At 38.7% G+C, this 10233-nt stretch overlaps 2 protein-coding genes across 30 annotated transcripts in view; one reads left to right on the top strand and one right to left on the bottom strand.

Annotated features, from left to right (window-relative positions):
• The first annotated feature begins 181 nt into the window (after nt 1-181).
• EXOSC8 (exosome component 8) lies at nt 182-9221 on the top strand. Of its 3 annotated transcripts, XM_033515170.1 has the most exons (11): nt 182-388; nt 1598-1634; nt 2643-2706; nt 3244-3317; nt 3884-3929; nt 4932-5037; nt 5121-5166; nt 5432-5528; nt 6579-6699; nt 8487-8593; nt 9007-9221. In XM_033515170.1, exons 7-11 carry the CDS (start codon nt 5128-5130, stop codon nt 9120-9122), a joined length of 480 nt encoding a protein of 159 aa, XP_033371061.1. In that variant the 5' UTR covers nt 182-388; nt 1598-1634; nt 2643-2706; nt 3244-3317; nt 3884-3929; nt 4932-5037; nt 5121-5127; the 3' UTR covers nt 9123-9221. The 3 variants fall into 3 exon arrangements, with proteins under 3 accessions (XP_033371061.1, XP_033371063.1, XP_033371054.1); XM_033515172.1 differs by lacking the exon at nt 2643-2706; XM_033515163.1 differs by lacking the exons at nt 182-388; nt 1598-1634; nt 2643-2706; nt 3244-3317; nt 3884-3929 and having other exon boundaries at nt 3960-5037.
• The window catches only part of SUPT20H (SPT20 homolog, SAGA complex component), a 30048-nt gene continuing 28962 nt past the window's right edge, over nt 9148-10233 (bottom strand). For 23 of the 27 annotated variants that reach the window (XR_004497895.1, XR_004497896.1, XM_015624223.1 and 20 more), the window contains one exon: nt 9148-9675. Coding sequence is in view for 25 of the 27 variants with exons in the window: in XM_015624223.1 (XP_015479709.1) it covers nt 9538-9675 (138 nt within the window). In the remaining 2 variants the exon portion in view is untranslated. The remainder of the gene's footprint in view (nt 9676-10233) is intronic. The other 4 variants (XM_015624298.1, XM_015624465.1, XM_015624354.2 and 1 more) reach the window with 3 other exon arrangements.

The following is a 10233-nucleotide window of genomic DNA, read 5'->3' as shown; positions in this document are numbered from 1 at the left end:
GGGCTTTGTCCGGTTACCGCCGCGGCGGCGCGCGCGGAGAGCGGGCTCGGCGCGTCTCGTCGGGATGGGGTTGGGGCTGCGGAGGCTGTGGAGCCCCGAGGTGTGCGGGACAAGGCTGAGCGAGCGGGGTTTGGCCAGCCGGGAAAAGGCCCCGCTAAAAGCGGAACTCAATGAGGCCCGGAGCTACCTGGTAGCAGAGTAGCAGAGTACTGCGGGTTGGATCCTTAGAGATCAGCGAGCCCAGCTCCTGGCCCTGTGCAGGACACCTCCGGGAGTGACAGCATGTGCCTGAGAGCGTTATCCAAGCACTGCTTGGACTCCGGCAGTTTTGGTGCTGTGACCTCTGCCCTGGCGAAGTTCCAGTTCCAAGTGCCCAATCACCCTCCAGGTGATAAATCTTCTCCTACTCTCCAACCTAAACCTCCCCTTACACAGCTTGTAGCATTATAAGGAAGTTAAAACTGTCGGGAATTCAATGACTTGCCATTTATAACTGCTCGTTTCGGAATAGCGAAATGGTTGGGTCAGAGGGGATCTTCCCAGATCACCCAGTTCCAGGCCCTTTGCCGTGGGCAGGGACACCTTCCGCTGGACCGGGTTGCTCAGAGCCCCGTCTAGCCTGGCCTTGAGCACTTCCAGGCATGGGCCATCCGCAGCCTCGCTGGGCAGTCTGTCCCAGCATCCTTGATGCTAATGTGTCTATGGCTTAAAAGCGTCCAACAAGCTTTAGCAAATGCTGTTTCATGAACTGGAAGACAACAGAACTTGTATTGGATTTATAATCCAGTAGTACAGGACCAACACATGTGGAGCCAACAGTCCATGCTGGCCATGAGATGTTACAGATGCCTCTGTATGTTAGTTTGCATTTGGAGACCTTTCCTATTCCATTTATCCTTTTTCCACCCCTGCCCCAGAAGTACTGTTTTAACAAATCTGTGAATGCTTTGTTTAAATATTGGCAACATTTTTATAAAAGTGTTTTTTTGTTTTTTTTTAATTTTAATGATCCCTACTTAAAATACTAATATACAAATACTGTTACTAGTGTACAATTAATAATAAGCATTATTTATTTTTCATCCGAAGCCCTGCATGAAGCATATTTTGTAATTTTATATTTTCTCAAAGATTCTAAGAAAAATGGACTAATTTAAATTTTTCATACAATTTCCTGCATCTGAATGCAGTCCTTGAACTGACAGATGTTTCACACATTCTAGCAAAGTTTTCCTTTTTGCATTCCTTGAAAGGCATTCTACACCCTTCTGTCACTAAACACTTCTTTTGATTTAAAGCTGATAGGATTATTGAAGTGAAAGCTAGCAGTTTTTGTTAAGTGTATACACAGACAGGTTCCTTGTATGGAAGAAGCATTTTGGAACTGAATTTAGGAAAACTTGTTTTTTTTTTTTTTTTGATTAATTTAGAGTTTCCTCTTTGTTCTGTAGCTGTATTGCTAAGCAGCTTTGTCAGGCATCTTGACTCCCAGATTATTTATTATTGTGGGTTTGTGCTTGGTGATTTTTTTTTTTCTTTTGCTCTGTCTTGCCTACTCAGGAACTTGTATTTGAACTTCTCTTTCTATTTGTTCTAGAACTGTGGAACCATTGGAATATTACAGGAGGTTTTTGGTGAGTGAAACATGAGATGCCTGTACAAATTCCTTGTAGTGAATTTTTACTTGCTTGCTTCTGCTCTTCTAACTGGTCTGTATGGAAATCTGAAACTATGGAAATGGAAAATGAAAAAAACCACCAAAAAATGTCTGAGCAGACGAAAAACATTTGTGCTCTTCAGAACATGTTTTTCTTTCCATCTGTGGTGTTGATGCTGTTCATCTTGATGGGTAAATGCTTCTGTTGGTCTTGAAAGGAGTTCAGGTTAAATTTGACCACGATGGTGATGTAGATTTTTGTCTAGTACAAAATTATGTCAAAACAGGCTTTTAGATGCTACAAAAATTAATATTAGAGATTATTGCTGCTAACCATGTAGACTGTAACTGTGGAGGAAAAACTCTGACTTCTGTTACCTTAAATGAGTTCATCTATTACTGAAGTTGTATTGACTTAGAAATGGGCCCAGTATTATTGCAGTTTTGGTTCTCATAATTGAACCAAAAGTGTTTGCTTTTAAAAAGCTTGAAACTGTGGTAACAATTCAGATCTAAAATGATGGAATATTGTTTCAGTTTCTAACAGAAGGGTTACGTGTTGTACAGGTTCTGACTGATGGTATTTGAATGTTGGGTTTTCTTTGGGTGCAGGGTTTTTCTTTTGTTTCTTTAGTTCACTTATTTTAAGAGCTCCACTAAGCAATGCAGACAAGTAGAAACTCTCATTTTAAGTTACCGGTGCGTGTTCATTGTTGGATGATATTCTGAATCTAGCCTCCTTTTGTACCTACCCTTGAGACAATCAGTTGTTATATTGTCTAAATAAATTTAAATTTGTTTTAAAAATCAGCGGTTTTCTTTTTTAACCAGAAACTGTGTATCAGTTGATGAAAAGCTAGAGTGTGACTGAGTTTTCCCTAGCATTTTTGAGAATATTATTTTTTATGAACTTCTGTAGCAAAAATATTATTGTGTTACTTGATAAAGTATGTTTTCTAATTTGAAGTTTTTAATTTTTCTTTAGAAAGAGAACTGTAGGCCTGATGGAAGAGAGTTAGGTGAATTTCGGACAACCACTGTCAACATAGGCAAGTGCTTACGTGGAATAATAATAATAATAGGGGAGGTATTATTAATATCAGGTTATAGTGGTGACCTTAATGACTTGCTAATGGGTTTTCTTGGTTCTTCCATTTGGAAACCAGGAAGAGGAAGGATTTTTCTTTACAGTTCCAACAAGCATGAATGAGAATGCATGGTACAATAATATCCTTGAGCATTGTTTTCAGTGCTGTTCCTGGGCTAATGTGCACAGTGTAATTAGTCAGTTCTGCTCCTGTATGTGCAGCACAATTTAGGTGCCCTCACAAGTTTGCAGATGACACCGAACTGGGAGTGGCTGATGTGCCAGAAGTTTGTGCTGCCTCAGCAGGCTGGAGAACCTCAACTATTCTGTGTGATTGACTGTTTAACATAGAGATTCTGTCCCAGTCTGGATTTGAGACTTTGCTTATCCTGTGTTTAGTATGAAATGATGGAAAGTAAACACTTGGTGAAGGTTGGATGTTATTTAATGCCCTTTGAAGGGAAAATAGATTTTATTGAGCAGTACTTTTTCTCTTCAGGTTCAATTACAACTGCAGATGGTTCTGCCCTGGTGAAGTTAGGAAATACCACAGTGATTTGTGGAGTAAAAGCGGTATGGTTGGTTTTTATCTTTATTTATCTGTTAGCTGACTTTGTGCATTTGGGTTTAGAATTAATTGGCCGTGGAGTTACAATAATGTGCCAGTCAGAATTACAGTCTTCCATCTGAGTTACCACCAGGCCTGAAAGTTAATATATAATGTGATTGTATAATCCTACCTGTATAGTCTGAGGGCATGTATTTTTGTGATGCCCATCGTGTATGGGGAAAGATGTGTACAAAACTAAAGTCCCTGTAATTCCTAGATATAAGCTCTCTAATAGAAAAGTTCCTGAACATCGATCAGTAAGTGCACTGGGGATGAGCTGGCTGGACTACTGAATGCCTTGTAGCCTCAACTCTCCTGCTGGCCTGCCATGACCTACAAGACAAATGGCTGCTCATCCCTTTACTGAGTTCTTTCATAGGAAATTTACAGAGAAGGACTGATTAAAAATGGCTTTTATAAATCTCACGGTAATGATAACTTGGGAAAAAACAACCATTTGTATATAGAACAGCTGTAAAATATTTTGTACAAAATTCTGGTCTTCGTTTTCTCCTTTTTGTTTCTCCAGGAGCTTGCTGCACCTGCAGTGGATTCTGCTAATAAGGGATATATTGGTAAATGTTTTAGTGTGGATCTTACTCAGGTTTTGTATTGCTTCAGCTAAAAGGTTGTGAAAATCGTGTTGTGAAGATTTCTTAAAAGAATTAATTTGGATCAAATTTTATTACATTCCTTAAAATCAATCTCAAAATTGACATCTAGGCATCTAGAATTCCCTTTGCTCTGCTTGTGAGTTTCCCATATACAGCTGCCTCTTTATTGCTGATTCTAGGCTGGGCATGGAAGGAAACCTGCAGCAGTGTGTATATTAACAGGGAGAAGGTAGTCTATAAAAGTGGCATGCAAGGTTGTGCAAAGGCATGTTAACTGCTGTTTCAGAGTCTCAGTAGGCAAAAAATGTAGCTCTTAAAAACAGTGAAATAAAAACTGTTTATTTCTCAGAGATCTGGAAGTCCCAGTGGTACCTCCTCACTCCGGTTGGAGTTTCTTTGGAAATAAAGTAGTTTTGTGGAACTGAGAGCTTAGATGAAATCCCCCTTTTCTAAGGCATCTCCCAAGTATCTTGTTTTCAGTGAGCTTGACTATGCTTAGGTTTTTTTCATGAATATTTATTCATGTTTTTACTTCAAGTCTAAAGCCTCAGGTTTTAATGGGTGATGAAAAGCAGACAGCATACCAGTAAAGTCAGGCAGTGGCATGAAAATGCTGCTGTTTCTTGATCTGCTGAAAAGTGCTTAACACTTAAAGAAGAATTTGCATGGGTCATGATAGCCAGACAAAGATTATAAACAGAGAGTGGTAGCTAGGAGTACATGGTTTTCCATGGACTATATTGTTTCTGGGTACAGGGAGTACTGCAAGTTCTTTGATACAAACTCATGCACAACTTCATTTTTGAGGGGAGAATTAAGAAGGCTTGACTGAAAAATTCTCAGTCTTGCCTTTCATTAGAAGTATATAAAATGGTATTAAGAGCATCTGTTATTTATGTTTTTATTTTTGATTACCCATTGCCTGCTTTCTTTGGTTTATGACTAATGATTATTGCTACCTAGTTCCAAATGTAGAGCTGCCATCCCTCTGTGCAGAGAGGTTTCGCTCTGGACCACCTGGTGAAGAGGCTCAAGCAGCGAGCCAGTTCATTGCAGATGTGATTGAAAAGTAAGAACCATCTTAGTGCTGTGAAAATACTAGCAACTGCAAGGCAGTTTTCTATTTCCTTGCTTACTCTCATTTTATTTTAGTTCACAGATGATAGTGAAAGAAGATCTGTGTATTGCCAGTGGCAAGGTAAGTTGTATCTCAGAATGAAGAAGATAGTAACAAGATCACAGTAGCTGTACATGAGTACAAATACAAAAGGTATTTAAGATTAATAGGGGGTTTTAGTGTTGTTTTTGCTTTTAAGTCTTCGTAGCTTAGTTTACATCCTAAGTGCAAAAATCAAATTATAGAAATAAGTATCTGTATTTAGTGTGGCAAGAATTTTCTTATATATTGCACATCAGTTGCTTAGCTGATGTAATAACTCACACGTGCAAACCTTTTTTGATAGCTTGCTTGGGTGTTATACTGTGATATCATATGTCTGGACTATGATGGAAACCTTCTGGATGCCAGTGTCTTTGCTTTGTTGGCAGCATTAAAAAATGGTAAGTCGTCCTTAGAGTAAGAGACGTTCTGATTGGTGTTGCTTGGAGAAATGCATTAGTTTAGAATCCAGATAAGTAGGTAACTGATTCATGGGATTGTTTGTTTCCTGTAATATGAATGCATTTACAAGGTGGAAATGATGGTGGGATGCAATAGGTGTGTAACACCTGAAAAATAGGGTCTTTTTGTACGCTTATTATTGCTTTCTTAAAAGACTAATGTGTTCTTTGGTGTTAGATACCTGAGTCTTTCAGCAGTGGCCATGAACGAGTTTAACATCTATATCAGGGTATTACTTGGATAATGTATTTTGGATAATGTAGGCAGGAGGAGCTGTTGGAGGCTTTGCTTACACAAGTACTTTGTCACAACAGAATATTCCTTTCATAGCTTAATGCATTATGTATTTCCTAGCTTAATGCATTATAGTTTGTGAAAAAATGTGTGGACTGAGTGTTTGCAGGTGTGTGGCTTATAGATGCATGAAGGCAGCAGTTTAAAGGGAAGCTTTATGGCAAGGCCTCCCTTTCTAACTGTGAATGGCCAGCCTTGGAATTCCCCTAGCTACTTTGCTCTTGTCCTCCTTGTCACCAGCAATGTATGGGTTGTCACAGCAAGAGTTAGATGAAGGTCAGGTTGCACTGTTTCTACAGATATATAAAATTCATGATAGGAGGCTATAGTCCTAATTCTTCCTATGTCCAGTAGACTTGGGGAAAAAGTACTTTTGGTTAAATATGACTCTAAAGTATTTTAATTGTGTGGCATTTTGGAAGTAGAAAATATTTCTGTGAGGAGAAAAGCTTCTGTACGTTGAGTACAAAAATCAAATACTTCCTTGAAAGGGTAGTTCTAAGTTAAATACTTTACACAAATTGAAGAATTTTTTTTGTAGAGAATACCATTAACATAGGTAAAACTTTATCCTGATTGTTTTTCAGTGGGTTAAAAGAACAGCTTAAATATTTCAGTAGTTGTCAACATCTCTAGGCCTGCTAAACCCAGCCAATGTTTAATATTAGACCATTGTAATTTTTTCATCTCTTCAGTGCAATTGCCATTGGTTACGATAAATGAAGAAACTGGTTTATCAGAAGTTAATTTAAAACAGAAGAATCCTTTGATTATCAGAAAGCATCCGGTTGCCACATCATTTGCTGTATTTGATGAGTAAGTTCTAAAAGGTTTTGTACTTTATGGAAACAACAGTGTCTGTAAAACAAATGAAAGACAGAGAATGCCACCAGTGATGTTTCTGCACTTCTGCCAGGGACCAGCGTGGAGCCTCAGGCAATGCTGCTCCACCCATCTTAAATCCACAGCCTCTCTCATTGAAGGGTCCTCTAGTTCTGTGATGTAATGAGTGCACACAGCAAAGTGCAGTCTGTACTCTGCAGCTTTTTCCTGTGACTTACAGCAGAAACAGTTCCCAGCCTAAAAGACAAGCTCAGAAGTACAGGGATGGGTATGGTTTAGGTTTTGAAGTATCTTTAAGATGAAAACCAGTGCAATTAATGTTTTAGAAGCCTATGTAAATAAGTGATAGAAAAGATGGATTTTTGATCAGCTTATTCCAAGGATGTAGTCAAAAAAGGAAGTTAAGAAGTAACAGCCCAGTTAGAGTAAAACCCCTGGATAACTGAAGACATAATTACCCAAGGTGAAGTGTAACCAGCATGCTTAAGTCATTGTTCATGTAGGAAAACAATCTGATTATGAGAATACAAAGTAATCACATCTAATAACTTGACTCCTCATCTGAAACTGTTTACTGGCTCTTCATCAGGTTGAGAATTTTAAGGATGTGTTTTCCTGCTATTTTTAAGAAATGTAGTAGTTTCTGGTGACATCTTTTAGAAAGTAGAAAGTGACAGGATAGTGCTCACTGTACTATTCAAGATTTAGTTCTGTTTGGAGGGGTTATGGCACATTAATGTGTATTCACAGAAACAATTAGTCGGGCCTTTCATCCAAATAACAAATGGGGTGGGGAGAGCAATAATATCAAATGTTGACCAAGTGATTACCAAAATGCATCAGAACAGGACATTATTGGTACTTTAGAGTGCCTCTGCTAATTGCTTTAACACCATTTCTGCTGGGTCTGCAGTTTGCTGTACACTGAACATTTGGGTAACATACTAGGCAGACAGCTGTCAGTAGGGTATTACACACAAATCACACATACTTACACATGGACCAGAAAGCTGCCTGGGAAAGAAGGCCTTCCATGGGTGTCTGTTGGGCTTTGTTTCCTTCCCTGAAACCAACTATTGCATCAAACAAACAAGTTACTTAAGTTTCTTTTTAGCTCCTAAAACTAAGTGTTGATGGAGGGAGTGTGTGCCTGTGTTGTGTGGCTGAGCAGCACTGGTGCAGAGCTGCTCCTGTGGCAGTGACCTGTACAACAGCCATGCATTGAACTGCTCATGTGATGTATGACAGCCAGAATAAGCTGCTTCAAGAAGCCCACTAAATCTGTTTTTGAACTGTTCTCAGTCTGGGTAATGTTAGAGTTCACTGAAAACAAATCGAGAACTGCTTTGGTGAACTTACCATTGGAAATGAGTTTTGCTTTAAAGTGTTTGGTAGAAATTAGTGCAGCCTCCACCTAAAACCTATGTCAGTCTTCGGTGTAACTATAGAATAATGACTGATATATTTCATACTGCATGCTGCAAATGGCAATTTAGTGGTATTTTCCTGCAATACATCACTGTCACAAATTTATGAAATGGCTTTTATGCCTGTTTTCCACAGTCATAAACACATAATTATGTGGAATCTCCCACATTTATGGTTTTTTTTCTTTCTTTTTAAATTGGTGCATTTTACAGATAAGCTTGAGTACTAAATCCATCTGCAAGTATTTTGTAAGAGACAGTAAAATTTGTATTTTGCAATAACATGGATGGAGCAATATAAACCAATGTATCTGCATGCATTTCTTTCACAAGCACGTTACTCATTGTTGATCCAACTGCTGAAGAAGAAGATTTAGCAACTGGAACAGTAACCATTGTAACTGATGAAGAAGGCAGACTGTGTTCTGTCCATAAACCAGGTACTTGTAAATTTACTACAAAGAAACCTATGGAGATGATGATGTTAGGTGAAGAAAAGACTATGTACCTGCTTTGCTTTGCTTTGTGAGGTGGGGGTGCTTTATGGTAACAGAGTGTCTGCTTGAATAGTCATTAAATTAGCTGCTCTTGAAAGGAGTTTTAAGATGGTGGCTTGACTAAAGTTCAAAAAGTGATCACAGCAGAGGACAAATTCTGGGCTCGTCTCCTGTTACAGCTCTTGTGTGTTTCCATTATCTTTGCCTGAAGCTAGGGCTGGGAAAGGTGTATGCCCCCCAGGTGAAAGGTGCTGGTAATGACAATTACTGTATTAATGCTTGCATTTGGGAATCACAGTTAGATACATGTAACCAAAGTATAAATAGAAAATCAAATTGTTCCCTTCAATGTTTAGGTGGAAGTCCTCTTACAGGAGCCAAGCTTCAGGACTGTATCACCAGAGCAATTACAAGACACAAAGAAGTAAAGAAGCTGATAGACAAAGTAATAAAAAGTATAACACCCAAGTGAACAAAAAGAGAGCTCTTTTCAAAAATGGATTTGTAAAAATTGTATTTGTTACAGTGTTCACAAACCTTTTATACTAAATAAACAAATATCAATACTACATTTACAAAGTTCATTTTTTCTAAAATGTTTTTCACCCTTATTCTATGTACAATATTGTTGAGTGGTAAAAAATACAAGATAAAACATTCTGTTAAAAAATTAAGTGACTTGAGGAAACCAGATCCTAGAGTTTTGTAGATGAAATTTCTAAGTTCTGTAAGGTTGGCTTCCAAAATCAGTTCATTTATTTTAGTGTAATGTCAAAAGTTCCTTTTACCACCAGTAATATAAAACACTAATTTAATTTTAAGCCTTTTCCTTAATAATCTGAAAAAAACCCAAACCCTTCAAATTTTTTTTTGGGGGGAGGCAAGTCTCATGATTTTGGAGGGGCTGGTGTGCCTCTCTTCCGTTTACTTTTTGAGTGGCTGCCTGAATGCTGTTGATGATGCAGGTGAGCTGCTTGTGCTGCTGCCGCTGCCATAGCCATTTGATGCTGCAAGAATCGCAACTGCTGCCATGGAGGAGAAGGGAGAAAAAGCTTGTCAGTGTTGACTATAAAGCTTTCACATCAGGAAGAATGAAGGGGTGGGGAGAGAGAAAAAATGAGGAAGCACCGGATTAACAAAAGGAACACACCATGTACTGGAGTAATAGGTACAGTCAAGCAGCACCAGTGGCACAGAAGCCTGCTGAGGGCACAAGCTAACATTTTACATGTGAATGTGCACAGCTTTGTTTCTTTGCCTTTTCCCTTCATTGCAGTAACTGCAGTAACTCAGCAACTTCACTGAGTGTTTAGGTTACACAGTACCTTTTTTAATTTGGTGTCTTCTCAGTGTATGCATCATATGAATTTTCTGTATGTATTACGAAGAGGAGACTGTGTGCTAAAAAATTGCTAAATTTTTTATGAAGCATCTGAATGGTAAAGGAATGCTTTGCAAAGCTCTTGCAAAGCTCTTGCTGCCACGTACTGACTGTAGCAGTGCTACATTTGAACTTCCAGGTGCTTACATCCATGCCATTTTGAAATCTTGGCACCTGGTATATATAGTATTTAGGTATGTGC

This window comes from Parus major, chromosome 1 (genome assembly GCF_001522545.3).
Source record: "Parus major isolate Abel chromosome 1, Parus_major1.1, whole genome shotgun sequence".
Lineage (NCBI taxonomy): Eukaryota > Metazoa > Chordata > Aves > Passeriformes > Paridae > Parus > Parus major.
The sequence above is the reverse complement of the archived record's forward strand: the minus strand, read 5'-3'. Positions and strand labels throughout refer to the sequence as shown.

What these genes read in the sequence shown, in the direction of transcription:
- EXOSC8 (XM_033515163.1), top strand. Translation starts at nt 4,907, where the DNA reads ATGACTAATGATTATTGCTACCTAGTTCCAAATGTAGAGCTGCCATCC. An exon ending in GTTGGCAGCATTAAAAAATG is followed by an intron (nt 5,529 to 6,578) that starts GTAAGTCGTCCT and finishes TCATCTCTTCAG; the next exon opens with TGCAATTGCCATTGGTTACG. An exon ending in GTGTTCTGTCCATAAACCAG is followed by an intron (nt 8,594 to 9,006) that starts GTACTTGTAAAT and finishes TTCAATGTTTAG; the next exon opens with GTGGAAGTCCTCTTACAGGA.